At 42.6% G+C, this 21,995-nt stretch overlaps 1 protein-coding gene across 3 annotated transcripts; it reads right to left on the bottom strand.

The window, feature by feature from the left end:
- Nucleotides 1–2,755: 2,755 nt before the first annotated feature.
- Nucleotides 2,756–20,657, bottom strand: LOC132914917 (mucin-5AC-like). 3 transcript variants are annotated; one of them, XM_060974433.1, is made up of 10 exons: nucleotides 12,226–12,755; nucleotides 8,994–9,061; nucleotides 8,543–8,909; nucleotides 8,185–8,365; nucleotides 7,239–7,276; nucleotides 6,954–7,148; nucleotides 6,530–6,848; nucleotides 5,813–6,393; nucleotides 4,935–5,592; nucleotides 2,756–3,878 (listed from the first exon to the last, which is right to left on the bottom strand). In XM_060974433.1, the coding sequence occupies exons 1-10, from the start codon at nucleotides 12,246–12,248 to the stop codon at nucleotides 3,507–3,509; spliced, it is 2,802 nt and encodes a 933-aa protein (XP_060830416.1). In that variant the 5' UTR covers nucleotides 12,249–12,755; the 3' UTR covers nucleotides 2,756–3,506. The 3 variants fall into 3 exon arrangements, with proteins under 3 accessions (XP_060830416.1, XP_060830415.1, XP_060830414.1); XM_060974432.1 differs by lacking the exon at nucleotides 12,226–12,755 and adding an exon at nucleotides 20,504–20,657 and having other exon boundaries at nucleotides 6,954–7,276; XM_060974431.1 differs by having other exon boundaries at nucleotides 6,954–7,276.
- Between the last annotated feature and the right edge of the window lie 1,338 nt (nucleotides 20,658–21,995).

Below are 21,995 nucleotides of genomic sequence, written 5' to 3'. Positions count from 1 at the left end.
CAAACTCAACTTACTGATCCACGATTCGGGTGTGACTCAACGTACTTGTCCACAGTATAAGTAGAATTTATGTGACTAAATCTCAGTCCAAGTGGAACTGCCCTTATATACTCCTCTCCGTACCTCTCTGTACCCCTCAGGTCAATCTTCGTTTTTAAGGAGAGCTATTTAGTTACTCCATATTTCTGTTACGTACGCGTCCCTATCGTGACCGTGGCTACGTTCAGCGACCCGTTACCCATACTCAGATGAAATCATAAACAACTATTTTTCAGTTTTATTATTAAAATACAGCTATAATAAAATGTCTAGACTAAAGTATTGGGGACCTTCCCAAACATTCCGAAAGAAGGATATCCTTTCATTTCATATACATAGACATACACATAGACGTTGGGGGCACAAATCAGACGTGTACTTATATTTTAATACTTACATATTAACCCTATCATATCACCCTATCGCATCATACATATGCGACACATTCTAAAAGCCGCTGGGATTGTTTATTTGTTATTGTCTATTATTATACGTACATGTAAAAATATATATTACGTTACGTGACAAATTTACGTTTGAAAATTTGAAACTTGAGATGTGAACAGCGACAAATCTCGACTAAACGTCGTTTCATATGCATCGAGCTGATAGTTTAAGATTTGATGTAAATTGCATTTTCAAGTTTGGTTGTTGAACTTTCGAACGTTCGCGGGGAGACGCTATTTCGAAGAAGCAACAGGAGTCGTAAATTTCCGTTACGATTTGAATAATCGACGCCACGAATCGATCGATCCCTTATTTCTTTTGGGATAATAATGGTGGTTGAGTAAGTATAACGCTGATATTAACAGGTTATAATATATATTTTAAAGATCCAACAGCTTCAATGTGATACAATGTTACGTATGTGAAATGTCAAACTACGAATGAGTACGATCTGAGACTCCTTTCGTGTTGGCGACTGTGATGATGTATCTTCTGTCGATCGACTGTCTTCGACTTGGCGAATGTGATGACTTGACTTCTGACTTCTTCTGTTCCTCGAACTATGTTTTAACTCGAGCTGGTGTTAACTAAGTATTAGCTCTTACAGTAACGGACAAAAGTTTAAGCATAAAAGATATAACTTAGAAAAAAACGAAGCTGGCACCCCGCTGGGGGTAGCCACCCACATGCTATATTTATTTTTATTTTATTTTTTTTTTTCTTCACCAATAAGATATAACACTTTACCAAATGTCCATAAGGACAAATTGTAAAATAACCAAAATAAAATAAAAAAAAAAAGTTTGACGAAATGGAAGAAATAAATAATTGAATTATTTTCAATAAAAAATATAAATACAGTGTTGTACTTTTGGTATTAACTAATTAGACATTTGTTTGTACACTTACAAAAAAAATTTCATTTTGATATTTTGTCATAAAAGATATAACTTAGAAAAAACGAAGCTGGCACCCCGCTGGGGGTAGCCACCCACATGCTATATTTATTTTTATTTTATTTTTTTTTCACCAATAAGATATAACACTTTACCAAATGTCCATAAGGACAAATTGTAAAAAACCAAAATAAAATTAAAAAAAAAAAATTTTGATATTTTGTTTAGTAGCTAAGTTATAAAAAAGGAAGCAAATCTGTATAATATTTCGTCGATCAAAACCGTAAGATTACACAAAAAATATTAATTTTTGGTCAGAAAATATACACAATTTTTGTTTAAATTCAATATTTTGTCCAATATCCGTTATTTTTTTTTTACTTTAGTACATTTTCTTGGCATAGAATCTGTTACGTCGCGCGAGGTGGTCCGTGCGACGTCCCTTTCGGTCTGGCCGCCAAGGCCTACCCCTTGTTACACTGACCTGCAAGAAACCCAAGGAATCTTTCCAGCTTAACTTCTATTCACACAAGTATTTTCGGTTTATGGATGGTCCTTTGAACAGTCCTTGGGTTTATTGCACACTCTTGCTAATTACGGAGAAAGCAGATGTGCCCCGCGAAACAGCGGGTTTTTCCCAAGAACAAGGACACCCATGAGCCATATCTGCAGGAGACTTTCTCCTCATATTTTGTTTATTAACATTGGCTATAACCAATGGGCATCGCGGATCGTTACCCTCACTTTTCTACCGAAAAGTGTGAACAACGAATCCGTGTCCATAGTTCAGAAAGGGTACACCCACATCGAGCTTTCCTCCTAAATAGTACGAGATGGGTCAATCACTTCTCTTCTACAACTCGGGAAGTCAAGTCACTGCTCTTACACTCCTCGGACAGTCAAGTACTTTGCTCTAACATTTGAACCTACCTACACTATTACGACAAACACGGAACCGGTCCTTCCATCTTGTTCGGCAAACTCTCAACGCCTCACCTCCGATCGACGCGCGAGGTGACAGAATACGAGACCGACGACCGAAGAACACGATGGCCTGCAATCCTCACAAGGATTCACAGATCCTTTTCGCTCAATCGATAAATCCGGCAATCCATTTTCAGCGTTGTTTTCCGCGGTCTTCCGTTTTTCGGTTGATCGTAATACACGCCTGCCTTCAAAGATTTATACCAAGCTCGCTTACAAGCCGTTTCTGATCTGTTCACTATATTTGCTATTTCGGTGAAGGTTTTACTTTGCTTTCACAGCCTTACGATCTCTCCGCGACTGGACGAAGATACAACAGTTGTCCTTAAATTTTCTTTCAGAGAACTTATAATGAAAATTAAAAGGGGAACAGAGTGACGATATATCTTGGTTTACATATCTTTAATTGCAATATCATATTTACAGCGTATCATGGAACATTGTAATTACAGAAACATTGTCTTACGATACGACGCGAGTTGTATATCGTTCTAAAAGTGTGGAGTCGAATGCGACCACGTATCGCTTTAGCAAAGTGCATCTGACGATATCTTTCTACGGGAATCGCGTTTATTTATTAAATAAAGATAAGAAATCGCGTTATTATCTTCAATAGCGGTCGCGTGATATTCGTGCGCGCACATTCAGTGAAAATTCTCTCAGTGAAAACCGGGAACGGTTTTCATCATGTACGTACTTACATCCACCGTCTAATTCATACGTTCGCTCTATACGCATGACAAAAAGAACATGTCAAATATTTTTTCCACAACTACGTCATCATACATAATTTTCCTGAAAATTTGCGATTTACACCCGAGGGATGGCCCCTCGCCTCGTCAGCAATTTTCCAGATTGTCGTTCGATCGAGATAAACTAACGCGACAGAATTTCCCTTTTCTCCTACAAAATTCGAGCTGAAAAATGACACGAATACTGAAAATTCAGGAACGATGCGATCTTTACTATCTTAAGCCTTTTCTTCTCGAATTTTCGCGATAAGAGCTTCTCTGTCGGCCTCCCCTCAGATTCGTAATTGATCGCGTTTTCAAGTGACTTTGATCCTTCTCGATTCCGACTACGACGAGGAATAGAAACGGCTCGATGGATAGATAGGATCGTTCGTTTAATTATTCACTGTTACTCCCGCGAGATGATTTGTCCAGGTCGTCGCGGTGTTATCCTGCGCCTGGGCGCCAAAAGTCCACCGAGTCCTCTGGTCTCCTCGTGTTTTGTGCTCGCTGCTGTGCTCGTTTCAGCCGATGTGGCTTCGGTCGCCTCTGTTTCGCTGGAACTGTCTGCTTCCTCGGACGTTTCCTCCTGGCTAGATTGGGCAACTGGTGCCTCGGTTACCTTGCGACGTGGCAACAATGGCGATCTTCTCGATGCTAGCGACACTGGCGCTCTGGTAGTTGTTTTTGGATGTACCTGTAGTCTGTTTCGATTTCGCAGTTTGTTTAGTGGATTCACAGTGGTGGAACGCGTTGGCGGCGGGCTGGTCTCTGCCGGTGCCTGGAGAAAGAAATATTTTGAGCGAATGGAGAAATTGTTAATAGTACAACGCACAAGCGTTGCAAGATTTTCACGCAGCGCTGTATTTTCATAGCCATAACCAACATCTTCGTGATGTATTACACACCGATGCTCGTAACTTTTCCAACGTGCAAGAATAATTGAACATGAAATTGACTGACTGAAATTGACGACAAGAACTATGCAAGGCATTCGTCGTACGCAACTGGCACACGAAAGACGAGAAACAGACGCGAATTAGTGTCAAAGTATGCACGGCATGTGACATTTTGCGAAAGGGCATTTAGTGAAAGCGAAATGCAGAGAAGTTTGACCGAGGGACATTCAGGCGCCGTATTTATTAGCAAACGTGTTTACAAGGTATCTTACGATTTTCTAGCCAACAGCAGCATAATAAAAGATATAACATAGAAAAAAACGAAGCTGGCACCCCTCTAGGGGTAGCCACCCACATGCTATATTTATTTTTATTTTATTTTTTTTTTTTTTTCACCAATAAGATATAACACTTTACCAAATGTCCATAAGGACAAATTGTAAAAAAACCAAAATAAAAAAAAAGAAAAAAACAGCAGCATAATCCAATATTACAGAATACTGTAGAAAATGTATAGTATCTTCTGTCTACCAAACTGTTCAAGACACATATCCTAAATATAACATCACCAACGAGTAGTTTTGTTAATTTTTCACAGAATCGGCATTGTGTACCGCTATGAAACGATAAATCTTCACGCTTCCTTCTGGGTACAATGCTTCTTCATTTTAACTCTCCGCCTGCATACACCGGTGTTTTTCTTACTTTTTTCTGTACTATAAAAACGTAGCGATAAAATCAACTGTTTTATTTCTGTGTTCTATTATAAAACTTCAGACTATTGGAGGAGTGTTTAAGAATTTTGGGTGATCCTTTGAAACACGAGAATTTCAAATAAACTACCGTCGTATGCAGACGGAGGGAGACTTAAAAACCGTTGGATGTTTCTGCTGCTGCGCTGTGTATGATCGATCGTGTGTAGGCGCCTTAAAACTCACCTCATGAGTCTCCTCTTCGGTTCCCTCTCCCGCTGGCTCATCGATAGACGATTCTTCCTCCTTATCCACAGGCAGCGGCGTGGTAGTCGTAGTGGTCGTCGAATGACCCGGTTTGCTTCTCAGATTTATCCTCGCTCCAGGTTTAATAACTGGTCTGACTCCTGTGGCCGGAAGTCGCCCACGAACAGTAGACTTTGGCGCGGTTGTAACGGACTCCTGCGCGGTTTCCTTCGCTGTTTCCGAGCGAGTCGACTCTTGGCTCTCTTCGCTAGCGTTTGGAGCATTCGTAGTCGGTCTTCCACGTCGCCGATTGATGTTTAATTTATTGAAAGACGATCTTGATATTCCTGACGATCCATTGGAGGCGGCGGTCGACCCACCATTCGACGTGGCTGGTGTCGTCGACGAGACGGATCTCGTGGATCCAGTGCCACGAAATCTGCTACGAGTACTGGAGGAAGGACGTTCCGCGTGCACTGAGCTGGAACTCTCTTTCTGCACCGCGTCCTCTTCCACGGACGCTTGTTTTTGTCCAGGACGGTTTCTCTTGAAACCACCGCCGTTCGAACCGTTTCCTCCGAAGCGGTTTCGTGTACGCTGCGTTGGTTCCGCCGGAGCTTCGGTGGTCGTCGTACTTCCGCCTCCGTTGGATTTGAATCTGGAGAAGGAAATAAGACGCTGTTGAATCTGAATCCAGCGGAGAAAATTGTCTTCCACTTGCGAGTGACTCGCGCACGATACCATAAATTTCACATCTTAATTTCTATTAATATTCAAGGACGACTATATTCATATTCGACCATTTTTCCCAATGTTAATCGCAACGTTAAGGAATCAGAGCGTCGTACAAAAATCCTTTGTTTAAAATCTTTTCCTACCTATTTCTGGAACCTGAAGTTCCCCCTATTCCTGGCCTCCTGAACTTTCCCCTGCCAGCAGGTGCCTGAGTAGTTGTAGTAGTAGGAGGTTCGGTCGTCGTAGTCGTAGTAGTCGTGGTGGTACTAACAGTAGTAGTTGTAGCAACCGTAGTAGTCATGGGTTCGGTGGGTGACGCCGCAGTGGTGATCGTCGTGGGTTCCAGGGTCACGGTGGTGGCGGACATTTCCGTCACAGCTGCCAGATCGGTAGTAGCTTCATCGTTAGAGATCGTCGATTCGTCTGACGAAGAGTCGGTAGCTTCGCTGCTAGACGCGTCCACCAAATTATTTTGACCCTGTTGCACGAAAGCGTACAAGTCGAGCGCCACTTTGTCCATCGAAGACGGATACTCTGTGGTTGGATCTTCCGTGGCAGTTGAAGCGGTGCTTGCCGAGGTCGTTGAAGAGGAATCCGAGTCTTCGTATTCTTGCTTCTCCAAGGATGGTTGTTTGTCTCTGCTCTTCTCTGTTGGCGTTTCTTCAGTTTGCTCTTCTTTCTCTTCGCTGCCGCGCGAGGATCCTCTGACTGCTTCGCCTTCAGTCTGCAAGGAGATATAATTACACAGCTGTTCGGGAAATGCTCAAAGGATCATTGTTATGAATTCTATCTTTAGTTATACGAGTTGTAGCATTAATATTGAAAAAAAGTAAAAACAAATGAAACGGTGTGATAATTACTTGAGGCGACATTGTGGTGATCGGTCTCCTCCTAGTCGTGGGAGCGGGCACGTCCTCGACCAGCTCTTCTACAGGAGCAGGTTCTTGGACCCTTTGTGGTCTGCCGCGTCCTCTAGCTGTCGCTCTCTCTTCTCCATTGTCCTCGTTCGGAGTAACACCGAGAAATCTGACGGGTCCCTTAGGTAGAACCTGAGGAAACTCCGGACCCTCTTGATGCGTTCGAAAACTGCTCGAGTCAACGAGGTCTAAACCAGGTCTAGGACGATTGCCACGGGTTCTAGAAGGCTCCGTGGTCGCCGTGTTGTGATTCGATCGTGATCTATTGTCGTACGAGTTTGTAGCTATATTTATTACTCGAATAGCAGCGCGAAGGAAAAATGGGAAGGAAAGGGACGATGGTTAAGGTTTCGCACGAAACACGCACCTAGGTGGAAATCTAGTGTTCGTTGGTAACCTTTCTTCGGAGATGTCTTCCGCATCGACCAATTGCCTGCCTCTGTTGTTATTGCGATTTGGTATCACTTCGTTGCTGGCAGGTTCCACCGTGCTAGACCTTTCCACGTTACTGTACTTGCTTCTGTTGGCAGACGATCCTCCGCGTCTAGGAGAGGACGTAGTTCTAGAAGGAACGTCGTAAGAATTGGTGACAGCAGAGTCCGCTGTACCCGCTTTGTTCTCGTCCTCCTCGTCATAGTAATAGTATACGTACTCGTATTCGTAGTCCTTTCCGTTCGGTCCTTTCTTTACCTGTTGTAGTCACAGTTTTGCGTTAATTCTGTACAGATATTAGGTTTTTTTTTTTTATTTTTACGACACATTTTTTTTTTATTTTATTTTGGTTATTTTACAATTTGTCCTTATGGACATTTGGTAAAGTGTTATATCTTGTTGGTGAAGAAAAAAAAAATAAAATAAAAATAAATATAGCATGTGAGTGGCTACCCCCAGCGGGGTGCCAGAAGATATTAGGTTGTTCGAAAAGTTTCTTTCGTTTTACAAGGTGATAATAGATGGACAATAATTTTATTTTATTTTTATATTATTTTATATTATTTTATTGAATTAGGTATGATCCGTTTCGTTCTATTTCTATTACTATGTTCGCGCATAATTCAATAAACTGATATGTGGCAACAATGTATATGGCCGAAGCGAAGTGCCTAATGAGTCATCAATATCCCAACGGTCCTTCCACCGAATGTTCGAGGAGGCGCGCGTGGCAACGGTCGCGAACGCCTCACAGACGCGTGGATGGTGGGGATACTAAGGGGTGACAAAAAGAAAAGAATCGAATCCGATCGACAGTTAGGTTCGAACCAGGAAGCGATAAAGTCGAGTTGTAACCGGGCAACGAGATTGACTAGTGAAACCGAGAGAGATACGCGACGCGATAAAAAAAGACACTTGTTAATAAATATATTGTTGACCTAAACACCGAGTGATTATTTAACGTACTACACCCAATATCACCTCAGATATAAAACAAAAAATTGTGCGTCTATTATTTCCTTATAAATGAAAGAAACTTTTCGGACAATCTAAACGAGAAAAGGATAGAGGAGTTTCTTCGACCTATGACTTTTATCGGTTGATCAGCGCGAGAAATAACCGGCTACCGGACGTAAGAACGCGTTAAGATGGAGAGGAATTGTCACCTGGATACGCGAATTCGTTCCAGCGGGCACTAAACTGACGTCGCTGAAGTCGCCAAAGTTGCGTTCGTGGAACGACGTTTCTTTACCATCGTCACGGATGATGTTCACCGGGACGAAATCGAAAGCACGAGCCTCGCGTGGCGTCGTGAGAACCGGCATCATGGTAGTCGAATACTCGTCGCTGAAATTCGATTTCGAAAACGAAATTCAATGATCAAATTTATGCAGACTCAACTTTAACATTTCAAACCACTGCTACGACTCTCACATATTTATCGAAGATTTTTACGATAATTGTTCAAGTGAGTTGGCGAATCGGTGTAATTTACACTGTCGTTAAAACAGTAAATGTCTTTACCTGACGTGCACTCCAGGAATGACCGAGTCTTTGTTACTCTGTAGTCGTGATCTGTGCGTATCCGATCTTCGAATACCATCTTCTTGAAGGATTCCGGTGTCGCCGAAGTTTTCCAATTCAACGCGAACCTGCCGTTTCGCGTTGTTACCGTTAGTCGCTTTGTCTTCGTCGACGAAATCGAAACGTCTGACTGGATCCAGATCGCCCGGTTTCTTATCGAAACTCTCGAACTTTGGTATAACCTTCTTAGTGTGTTTCCCGTGCTTCGAGATCGTTTTTCTTTCCACGTCGACCACGTCGTCGTCGTCCTCGTCGTAATCCGACGGCCGTGCGATGTTCTCCGGCACTTTGTGCGAGGTTACGAATTCTACCAACGTTAGGAAAAGAAAGCAACGTGAGAGACGTTGCTCGAATAATCGAACGCAGTGGAAAATAAGAAAAGACGTATTACCTTCGATGGACACTGCTTTACTTCGAGGTCCATTGTCTGCCAGTGTATTTGCGATGGTACAGGATATCCTGAATTAACAAGAATTCCACTTTTATTACCATTCTGAATTCGTTTGCTTAACCCTTGAAGACTATCGTGAAAGTTGGCTTACGAAAGTGTTCGAACGCTTAATTGCTAATTAATAAAAAAAAAAAAAAAATAATTCTAAACCAGGCAGCTAGGAAATTAATTTGGTAGCGTGCAATGGGTTAAGATCGTAGCGAAATCAAACGCATTATCTCCGAGAAACCCGTACAGATTCTACCACGAGACAACGCTCGGTATGGTGAAAGTTCGTGCCTGGCCGGTGAGCTGGAAGCTGCAACCAACTTGGCTTGTCCTTTTTCAACTCGTACTCGATCTCTAAAACTACCGATAAGCTCCCTTAGACTTAAAGTTCAACCGCAAATTTATCAGTTTTATCAATTTAATTGCGGGAAAATGCACGGTTGACGGATCATTTGTGTCCATAATTTCATTCATCGTCAACAGGTGGCACGATAAATCATAGCAAATGGCGAGTTTAATTTAAACAAATAGTAAATATATAACGTTTGTATGCGATCATTTCTCTACTCTTCTTTTTTTTTCTTTTTATTTAAACAATTAGAAACTACATATTCCGAGATTATTTCTCGGTACAATGGACTTTGTTCGTCATCCAATAAATTGCAATTATTCTTTTATTATGTTTCCCACTGAACAAGTGGAATTACTAAATAAAATACTAAACGACATTGGGCAGAGAAACTCGATATCCGCGATTGTCTGATTTTTTAATTTAAAAAGGATGAGCTACTCTAAACTTTCACCTACGATGACCTTCGAAAGTTGGGAAAAAAAGCAATTATACGCGTGAATTAATGATTCGTGAGAAAATATTGCCAACGAATGCGAAATGATGGGAGAAATCATTTTGGTAATCGATTTTGGTTTGCGAAAGGATGGATTTTTCTGACGCGCGAATAATTTAATTGAAAGAAAAAGTCAAGGTCGTCTAGTAGCGTGGCTGAGAATACGAGCGCGACCTCGTCCTCCTTTGGCTCAAGGTTGTTTGCACGGATTCACGCAAAGGTCCGAAAATTTCATACGATATCGACATCTATCGATGCGCTCTGATCGTTAGACGATCTTGTCGCTGATCGAACGAGAAGCAAATTTGTAAAAGCGTCGATGCGAAAGGGTAATTTGATGATGTACATACGTCGGTCGATTTGGCGAGACGAGACGAGAATCCCACAAGAAGAGGGAGAAAAAAAGAAAAAAAAAGATGGAGCAGCTACAAGGAAACGAGTTATCCACAAGGTCGATCGGTTACGATCGATTACCTCTGTCGATGAAGGAGAGCCGCTACTGTAAAATTAACCCTTTGACAGTGTAATAAAGCAACGGATTTTTACGTACAGTCAGCCAGAAAAATCCACATCTTCCTCTGATAATTCATGCAACAATTTATCTCGACGAAAATGTTATCGGATCGCTTGATCGTAGAAGATTTGCTCGGATAAAAAGTGTATCTATTGGGTTAGCAATACCATCTATTGACAAACTCTGCAATCGTTTAGTTACCAACCCAATATTAGGACGAACGAAACGCTAGAAATATTTCGTGGGACGCGAAATACGTTTGCAAGCTTGTCTTACACGTGCAACTGTAATATCTGATTTTACAATGAACTTTTACTCGGCATCCGAAAGTTTATCGCTCTCTGGCAAAGTAATTGTTTTAGCAGATTAATAACGCGAAGAATACGTGGTTTGCTGTTCTCGTTAAACAAAAAGAATAATAGTCGTGCGAAATATTCGAGATCCTTTTCCATTGTATGCGCTTCGGTGTGTTTCCGTTCGATAGAAAGTCGATGGTTTCGAACAGTTGTACCGCGACATTTGCGAACACGATCGAAAGCAGCGATATATGTATATCCTGTCTCTTGCGTGTATCGATCGATCGAACGCTGATGCTACCTGTAGATAAATAAATATTATCGTAATTGAACAAATTGTTGTGGGAAAAATCAGATTTTTATTTTCGCCTGGTTACCGAACTATCGATATAAACACTTTCATTTTACCAAGCGAGAGCCTGGCGGAAAAAAATCTCCTATCTGCTTGCATCATCTTAGTAGGTTTATCGAGATCAAATTAAATCAGATTTAGAAGAAGACGGTATGCGGACTATGAAGAAACAGAGAAGATTTTAAGACGAAGTTTTACGAGAGAGATGAGAAGGTTGAGCTCGGGACGCAAGCACAGCGATAGAATTTAGCGTGTTTCCATATGGAGAAAGCTGTCTCGCTCACAAGCCACTATCTACGTAAGCATACAACGTGTATACGCGGTATCTGCAGTGGCACGAGACACTCGCGTTACGTAACTCACAACATTACCGCGAAAGCCTATTTGAAAATCGGCAAATATTTTTTGTCCCACGGATGCAACGTAATTTTCTGAATCGTGCGTTAAACAGCTTTGCAAACGTTGGAGGATGTAATCGAGAGAACTTTCTATTTAACCTGTTTTCCACTGTTGCGCAAATCGCATGGAGATGTTGGAGCAACGAGAAGAAAAAAAGAAACCACATTTCCCTATATATTTAGTATAACTTTTTCGATAATTAATTTTTCTTCCATCGAGATTCGTCGATCAGGTTGCAAGAGAAATTTCGTTCTCGTCAATTTCGTAGAATACAGAAATTCTCGTCGCATTGAATTTTTACATTCGTCGATACTTTTCCCACGAACATAGACGCTGCAACGACAGTGGAATCGGCTGTTAGCACGAAATTCTACCTTCCTCTTGCCATGAAAATTTCTCCACATACGCGAGATATACTGATTCTTGAGGAAAATTTGCGAGATATGCTGGAAAAGGGAAACACGACCAGCTGAAAGAGAACAAAGCCACGCGGACTGTTTTTACCAGACTACGTTACCGGTTAATCACCATTCTCGACAGACATCGTTAACAGCGCGGACGAAAACTTGCCGAAAATGAAAACAGCAGCGCGATAATGTCACTGCGCCCCATTAGCCGTGCTTTCGAGCGCGACGGCTTGCGAAATAATTTCCAATGCTGCACCGTGTCGATCCGTGATTTACCATCGCCGTCGACTTTCCATAAAAACATATTCCTTGGAACTTAAAAGTTCAAGGATGTTCAAAGTCGAAGAAACACGATATACAATTGTACTTACAAAAGAACGAATTTGATCCACATGTTGACTTATTCTGCACTTCTTCTTGCTCTCGCTAGTTCCTCGACGATGTAAAGTAGAAGATGTGGTGGTGCACGTTGGTCGAGCAACCTTCGAAACTTCGCACCAGCGAATACTATCGTAACGGAAGAAACGACCGTAGAATACTGGCAACACGTTTTGTCACCGGACACTCGCGATCATCGTTGCCCTTTCTTCTCGACGACACTCGTCTTCCAGCTGCGACGATCCGAGAAACGAGTCGTGTCTCTCCGACGAACACCACGACCTGTACCTTCGATACGTTTCACGCGTTCTCTCTCTCACTCTCTCTCTTTCACTCTCTCTCTCTCTCACTCTCTCTCTCTCTCTCTCTCCCTCTTTTTAACCCGACGTGACACGCAGAGGACTATCTGACTATGTTGTACGAAACTACGAGAAGAGAGATACGGATATGGAAAAGGAGAGAAAGAGAAGCGGAAAAAGACCACCGGTGTATGTATATATAAAAGTAAGAGGTAGTCGAAGGACGTGGTGAGGGTATGAGAACGGCGGCGAATGCAGGCCTCTACTTATACGCCACCCACCACGGCCACCTGGAGTACACCCCACCAGCCCATGAAAACTGGACACCACGTAGTCGAACTCGACTCGATGTACGCCACTCGAGAACGAGACTCAACAGATCCTGACTATTTGGTTGGTTACTCACTGGAATCGCGGCGAGCGAGTTAGCTGCTGGTTTACCTAGTTAACCGTCTATTCCGTCGCAGAACTCTCAGTTTTATTCTCAGACAGATCCAGTTTGCTTTGTATCGTATCATTCGTCTTCTTACATCTACCGTTTCCACGTTTATGTGAATCTTTGTGTTTCGCTGTTCTTTCTTTTTCACCTCTTTGTTTATATTGATCTTTGCTCTTTTTGTCATTGTAGAGATCAGTCGTCCTCTTCTTCGTCCTCCTTTTTTGCTTCTCCCGACGACCTTTGCAAAGATCATCGGACTCTTTCTTCGTTTTCCCTTTCGTTCGCAACGGAGATTCCTTTTCTCGGGTGTTGGAGGAATCACGGGAATTCCAAGGAGGTGTCGACTCGGTTTTTGTTCGGCGTAACCGCTTTCACGAATCGCGTGAATCATATGGCGGTGTTGAAAGGCACTGCTCGCGGCAGACGAGCGAAGATTATCGAACACAGACGCAGCTAGAACGTTGACAAAGTGAAAATGCTCGGTCTTCCTCCCAGCAACCGGCTGCTTTTCTTTCGCCTCGCTTCGAGGATTCCACGTTTCAAGGATTCCACTAACATCGCTCTTACTTTCATCGTGTACGCTACCTGTATCTATAGTATCTTCGTGGTTTGTTGCGCGAAATTTTCCGCCTTTTCCATCGAACGAAAGGTCGACAACGATTAGTCGATTGCGTTTCCAGAGCTTCGCGATCGGTATCGTAGGTGTCAAGGCCCGGTAGAGCCTGCGAGTTCCGTAATCCTACACATACAAAGTATGGAGGCACAGCGACGAGAACCAGAAGGTAGGTGCCGCGTTAAAGGTCTTTACGTCTCGTTGCGCAAGAAGAATGTCGATCCATTAGGACCAGGCCAGGCCAGGCCATGCCACGATAATCCGCGATCAACTATACCCAACATTCGCATTGACATCGTTTCTTTATTATCTTTCTTCCCCCCAACCCTCTTCGTTTACGTTTCTAATCATTCTTCTACGTAAACTCATCACTCGAATCCGGCACGAAACTTTGCAACGCTGTTGTAGACTATTTGAAGGTATTAGAAATTTCAATAATCGATAAATCCGTGGTAGACGAAGAACATGGGCAACCTTGCCGCTTGAGACCATTTTAGACACCTGGATCAAGGTTGGAATGTACACGTTGGATTGTTTAGCAATGTGTTGCGAAAGAGATTGGAATCGAAAGTGGAGGTTTGGTATCTGTTGGAGGAGGATGGGATAAGATTAGACGGAAAGTCGGATATTTGAATATTTGAATGTGTTTGATCACTCGCTTCTCTTCCATCCGATGTAATTGATAGTTAAACGATGCGTTTATTACGTGTAGCGTGATTACGTGTTGTAACGTAGATATACGGAGCATCTAACTTTAAATAAGCAAATAAAGAAGTAAATAAACCGTGGTTGATACACGAAGCGACAGAAACTGCTACGAATATGTATAGCTACGAGACTTTCTCTCGACAAGGAGAGCACTCGTGCGCGCCCCTTTACCGAGCAAGCACGCGAAGCGACAGAGAACAATGTCTTCTCTCGTGCGTTATTACACTACAATGCGACCCAACCCGAGTCAAGTTAGGTTTGTTCCTCGATCGAGGCTAGCGAATACGACTTGTGCAAGTAAAGTCAAACGGCAGTTACGAATTCGCCTGGTCGTATATGGATGATGGATGAATTAGCCACGCTCGATTACCATTCAACCTGGCGCTTACTATATCCGCTGCACCTCGGACCTTCTGCGTACAAATCGAAGGCTAAATACGGTCGGCCATTGACTGTACGCGCCCGTGAACACAGGTGCGTCGTATACCAGAAATTACGACCGGCATTCTCCGGCCAGAAGGACGCTCTCTCGTTTCAACCGAGCTATTACCTTCGTTTTTGCCTTCGTTTTTTTTTTCTTTCCCTAACTTGCGATCATCGCCAGCAGCGTTTCGCAAGGATATTCGTATTTTACTCGAATCTGTGCTACGCAAAACGCTTGCAAAATGAATCAAGTAGCAGCGGATGCAACTCTGTATGACGCATCAAGCAAACAGCTTTACGTAGGCACGCTTTTTGCACGAAAGAATGTTCGCGTAGGCAGATAGTAACCGTGATCCTGTTGTATGACACGTTTCTCTATGATTCGCGTGGTGTTCAAAGTGAACGATCGAATAGTCGAATCTGCAAGGAAAAAGCCACATCGTCGTATAGGTTTCGTCTTGCGGGACGCATCGAGTAAGAGAAGCTGAAGAAATTAATATGAGGTGGTGTTGGATGTAAAGGAATACTCTCGATATTCAACAAAAGAAGTTTATTAAACAGTCAACGATCAACACTCAACAATCGACAATCGACAATCAACAATCGACAATCAATAATCAACAATCGACAATCAATAATCAACAATCAGCAATCGACAATCAACAGTCAACAGTCAACATTCAAACTCAACATTCAACAGTCAACAATCAACAATCAACACTCAATAATCGACAATCGACAATCGACAATCAACAATCGACAATCAACAATCGACAATCAATAATCAATAATCAACAATCAACAATCGACAATCGACAACCAACAGTCAACATTCAAACTCAGCATTCAACAGTCAACAGTCGACATTCAACAGTCAACAGTCAACATTCAACAATCAACACTCAACAATCGACAATCGACAATCGACAATCGACAATCGACAATCAATAATCAATAATCAACAATCGACAATCAATAATCAACAATCAACAATCGACAGTCAACAGTCAACATTCAAACTCAACATTCAACAGTCAACATTCAAACTCAACATTCAACAGTCAACAGTCAACATTCAACAGTCAGCAATCAACAGTCAAAATTCAACATTCAACAGTCAACAGTCAACATTCAACAGTCAGCAATCAACAGTCAACAGTCAGCAATCAACAGTCAAAATTCAAAATTCAACATTCAACAGTCAACAGTTAACAGTCAACATTCAACAGTGAACAGTCAGCATTCAGCATTCAACATCCAAACTCGACATTCAACAGTCAACAGTCAACATTCAACAGTCAACAATCAACAGTCAACAGTCAACAGTCAACATTCAACATTCAACATTCAACTGTTTGCTTCGCTGTTACGCCAGACCCTTTGCACTTTGCTGTTTGAAACGGAACAAATCTTTTGCTCAAAACCGAACAGATTCTTTTCTTTGTTGTCCCTCGACATCCCCACTACAAGCGTTTGTTAGACGTCCGCGACGGTTGTCGCGTATGCATTCTTCCGAATATTCGGCGAAAGGACCGTAGGGATATCGATAGTAGATTGGGCATGTGGGCCTTACGCTTTGATGGTAAGCGCTTTGTGTCGCGAAGCAGTCGGAAAGTTTCGTCGTCGAGTGCGGCCACAAATACGAGGATGGATATTTTTCAAATTTTTTGTTTGAAGCTCGAACAACGGTATCGACGGGATATCCAGGTTGACCGTGAAATCTATCGATGAAATCACGACGGTTCGTACGAGATACATACGCGGCATAACGTATCGATGCACGCGTGTACGGGATACTCGCGAACGACTCGAGAACCTTGACTGCACTTTCGCGGAACTCGGCCTGCATTTCAATGGACCTTCGCGATTCGCGCGATTTCTCGATACACTTTCGAGAGACGTTTGTTCGTGGAATTTTTGCAAAAGTTATCTACAAGAAAATTTCCGCAGCAACGTTACAAAGTTCCAGAGGACATCGAGGCAGTTGCACATCATCCGCTCGTCTTATGCGCGTGAACCAACGTTGAAATATACGTTTGCAAGAAAATTCTGAACACGGATGATGCTTTAACGTTAAAAGCCCACGCCTTTTCGATCGGCGATTTACAACGTGGCGATGCCGGATTCACTTTCTCCGTGTTCGCGTTCTAGGTAGCATATGTAACTACAAAGTTCGTGAACACGAGCGTGGCTCATCGAACGCCGCACCTCGTGCGTCATCCTAATCGAAATTAAGTTGGATGACAAGCCAAGATCGAAAGCGCACCGCGTATACGGTACGGTAGAAGAAGGCGATTGCAGAAATCGAATTTACGTTGGTTCAAGTTTGCCACTGACTCGTTATAGCGGTGAGCAACTATTTCGAAATTCTACTCGTTTAGGTATGACGCGGACGACCGATCTTTTCTCCAGTTTTCGCCATAGGTTCGCGATGTTGGGATAGCAAACAGACTGCGATGCTTGCGTTCCTTGCACGGTATAACGTTGTAGCAACCTACCTGAGGACAAATTCAATTTCTCGGCGCGGAGACAACGCCGTGTCCCAACATCGATGTAAATTATTTTAGAAATAAATCGACGCTCGTCCAATTTTATTACATCGCGAAGAAGCAACACGTACGTTGAAAAAGAGCGTGTCCGAAGCGAGAAAAAGGCACCGATACATTTCGTTTCTACTTGGGATTTGCTTTTACAAAATTCACTTTCTCTGGTCACGGGTGTGTCCGACGCTTCGAGTATCGCCAGGATGTGGTCGAGATCGAGGATATCGGCGATTCTTGCTCGATGTCTACGATACCGTTTCGTATTATCTACGCTTGCTGATCGGAGTCTTCGATACAGCTCGTGTCTTCTCTTAAAATGTGACGCAGCAGCTGTATCCTAGAGAAACGAAATTTCTATCTGCGATTCTAATTCCATAGCCAAGTACTATGCTCCGTCTCGATGGTAATAGCAGATGGACGCGATTGGATTGGCCATTGGATCGGTAAGAATGCAGGGTATCGAAGTGAAATCTGCAAGTTGCAAAACATCCTCTCGATGTAAGGTCGAACACGACCAGCCCGTTCAATGTTAAGGACAGCCAAGAACCGGAATCTAAGACACGTGTGAATATCGTGGATGACTTTCGCTCTCCGACACAATAGGCGTCATTTTGCATCTTTCAGGCGCCTTACGAATATTCGGCCGCAACAATGCGTTCAGCGTGGTTGATAGTTTTCGATTTCTTTGGGTAAGCGCGATGATGAAACCTGCCGAGAGGCGCCTTCAGGAATTTCATGGAAAGTGCCTTCCATCGTCATCGATTCTACCTCCCACCGGTCGACCGGTCCGGATGCCTTCGTTTTTCTCTTTTCATCCTTTTTCACCTTTTGGCGAACGAGTACGGCCAAATGATCGACGAGTCGTGGCATTTGCATAGTAGAGGTGAGAACAGTAACGCCAGGGCCATATTTGCGTCATACGGTTTCCTCTATTCCCGACCATCGTAAAACAGCCTGGTAAAGCCAACCGTTCGCCACACCATTCACCATGGCGAAGCATCCGTGAAAGTAGTCGTGTGCGTGTATTTTTCTACGATTCCTTGAATAGTCGTTATTTTATTACGTAACACGATGTCGTCTTGATTACTCGTACATTTTTTACCGCTAACCAAACGCTCTACTCTTCACTATTTACGATGAGGAATGCGTCTCGGTAGGTACATTTCCCATTGCTCGATGCGTTTTTAATGAGTCGCGTTTCTTTTTTCCAATTTTTCAGAATGATTAAAATAATGCGAATTTCACGAATTAAGAAAACTTTCAGCGCGCAACTTTGCTCTTGCGAGTTTGAACGCGTTGATTCGTTGTGAGGAACTAGCGCCAGGGAAGATTTTACTGATACATATTCCGGTTTCGCAGAACCGGACATCAACTTGACCTAGATTTCGCGTTGACGATCGCCAATTTCCATTACGTTTCGTTACGCGGCCACCGCAGATGGCACGACCTTAACATTGGCGCGTATATTGCTACACGGTGGCAGGTAGGCGTTGTAGCCCGTGCATCGAACGATATCGATCTTGGAAAACCTCGTAAGATTTCTTAAATCCTTCATGGTTCTTAATGAGTCACGTTGTAGGTGGAAATTGAACAGGATACTGCAAGAAGAAGGCGACTTTGCCTTCCGGTAATTTGGCAAAAAAAAGTAATTAAAGTTGCGCACACACGCGCGTCGTAGAGTAATCGCGTTACGAAACGTTGTAAAATGTAAGTTGTCTTTGAACGGATACGCTGAAAATTAGGACGTGGGTCGTACGTTTGCAACTTTGTATCGCAACGCCCTTACGTCGAACCTTTGGGACGCAGAAACGCGCACGGATACGATATCAGGGAAAGCGAACAAGGATCTCCGCTCGGAGAAAGTCCTTTCCTCTTCCTCTCCATCGAGCAACGCTTCGTTTTATTCTGGGCCGTCGGCCGTATTATCGCGTGAGACGTAATGCTCGTGTTCAGAGGTCGTAAACAACACGTTTATATGCCGTGGGCCCTAAATTCACGCCACGGACCAATTGAAGAGGATTCCGTAACATATCTGGAAATGAGGAAGTCTCCGACGCAAGTTTCTTATTCTTCGCTTTCGTCTTATTCTAAATCATAGTCATCGCGCGTTATGTTCGTGTTCACAAGTCGTAAACAACGCATTTGCACGCCATTACACAGCGTGACCTGTGAATTCGTGCAACGAACCAAGTCGAGGAGATCGTCCGACGTGTGTGAAAATGAAGCACGGCGGATCTGGCGAATCATCTACAGGAGATGAGAGATGCGGTGGATGTCGAAGAGGCAAAAAAGTTCTGGTTGAAAGGGGAGGAGAAAAAATATATGTTGCTCGGAAAAGGGGAAAACTCGTCGAGATACTGCGAGGAGGAACGTGAAATGATAGATAGAATGAATTTGAGTGCCGAAGAAATGAAGATGTACAAACTGGTTAGAAATAGAGAAGAAACGGGGGAGAAGAAGGAAAATCACAAACGGAGAAGCTCAAGAGCGGAAGCCAAGGGTGAAGATTTGTGAACCTTAAATATAAATTATGTTTTGAATTACAAGGTCTAGAAGCGAAAGAACTATAAGTAGATTTCTATTGCTGTTTCTTGTAGCCTTCAGCTAGAGCCACAAGGTTAATTTTTTGGCAATGCCCTTTGCTATAAATATGTGAATGTGCTACCTATCATAGCTTCTTCAATAGAACAATATGTTTCTTCAATGTTATGTACAATGAACTTCAATGTTACAATGCAATAGTGTTGTAACACTGTAAGAGTGAGGATCTGAATCAGTATACGCTATACTTATATTTATAATTTTATTTATTTCAATATATTTTTCTATTACAAATTCATCCACTCGTTATTCCATCAGTCAACCTCAACAATCAGCAACTGATGCATAAGTAAAATAACAGATAGACAAAGAATAAAATGTAACGAGTAGAATTTGTACAGGAAGATATTCAGAGACAAAGAGGGAGAAGAACCAAAGAATCGATACAGCTGTATTATGTTCAGTTTTAATCGGTACTAACTCAACAATCTACTCTCAGCAATCAGCAACTGACGCATAGGTAAAACAACAGATAGACAAAGGATAAGCAGAATGAATAAAACGTAACGAGTAGAATTTGTATAGGAAGATATTTAGAGACAAAGAGGGAGAACAACCAAAGAATCGATACAGCTGTATTATGTTCAGTTTTAATCGGTTCTAACTTCGTCTCTGTGTATAGCAAGTAAAGCCAAGTTGAATTACTTGACCATCAGCCTGAGATAAGTAAGCAAGTCTGCGACTTAATTCTATTATTCTTCACTTTCGTCTTATTCTAAGCCATAGAATCTCGCTTCTTCGCTTACCCTACAAAAGTAAAGCTGACGGTGTATTTTTTTACGCGCTCTTTCCACTCCTTTCTCTACTTGCCATCGTCGATCTTCCTTCAACGACTCGATGCCTTTTCCGCCCTGTGTTGTAAGAGGTGTCGCGTTCGAAACGTTTTCAAGAGCATCGAAAAGAACGATAAATCCGATTATACGTGCCTTTCAAGCAGGTGAGCACAAGAGCTGACGAGCTCGTCTAAATGAAGTACAATTACGAGTTATTCTCGTCGCGCAGACGTATATTTGCCTGGGGGAAATGCAGCATACAGCTCATAACGAACAACCGAGCACGCCGCGTTACAGTTTTGTGCAATATAATGAGAAATAATACCGTTGCATTTCTATAATCGTTTCCTCGTTTCGCAACAACTTTCCGTTTTACGACACGAACTGTTGTTCACTGTCTTCTCCCGTTGTTCTCCTGAGAATACAATTTTAGTCCTTAGCGCACTAAGGTGTGGTGTCCTAAGGTGGCTTCCTCCCAATTTCTTACTTTCATGTTTCCATTCTTCGTTTTTCACGTCCACAGCAGCTTCCCTCCTCTCTTAGTTTATGGCTTTTTAAAAATCCCTATCGATTTTACGATTTTGTCGCGCTGCTTTCAAACTTCCAGTTTTACGAAGATTTCCTTGTCGATTTATAATTCGATAAAACGATCACGCTGTGTTTGGTTTAATGTGAAGCGTTCAGCCAACGTCTGATAAGTCTTATTTAACAACACTCTTTGTTAATAGATTCTATCGAACGAAATAAAAGCTAAAACGCACTAAAAACGCCTAGGAACGAAAAGAGGTCGATAATCTTTGCAAAGTAACTAAAAACGCGTTTATGTTACGAAGACCGTGAAAGACGACAGCCAACAGCAAGACTAATTATTATCAATTGTTTCGAAAAATACATGTGTCCTGAAAATTAATTAATACAGTATATCGATCATGCTATGAAGGATTGATATAATCGACACGTGGAAATCCCCAGCTAGAGAAGTTGCAGTGAATAACTTTTCGGAACGACTGGTGACACGAGATATTTGAAACTTTCTAACGTTCGGGCAAGCTCGAGAAACGTTTACGCAATTTCCTTCCGGCAATAGCCTTACTTTCGATCGTCCTCGACTATGTCGTAGTCGATCGAACAGAAAGGTTCGGGACTGATAACTTATCGACGTTCTACGCTCTTGCATACATCTTCTCGATCGCGTTAGAAAGCGCAGTGGCGTTAAAATGGCTCGGAACAGCAATTCTTAACCCGTCACGAGGTCCTCGCTCGCATCGTTTTGTCCAAAAAGTTGGACACCATACGGGTACTAACGTTACAACGTTTAATTTTCGAGGATTTCAAGTTCGAGTTAGACGTTGGTGGCTCGTGAC

Source organism: Bombus pascuorum, chromosome 15 (assembly GCF_905332965.1).
Source record: "Bombus pascuorum chromosome 15, iyBomPasc1.1, whole genome shotgun sequence".
Lineage (NCBI taxonomy): Eukaryota > Metazoa > Arthropoda > Insecta > Hymenoptera > Apidae > Bombus > Bombus pascuorum.
The sequence above is the reverse complement of the archived record's forward strand: the minus strand, read 5'-3'. Positions and strand labels throughout refer to the sequence as shown.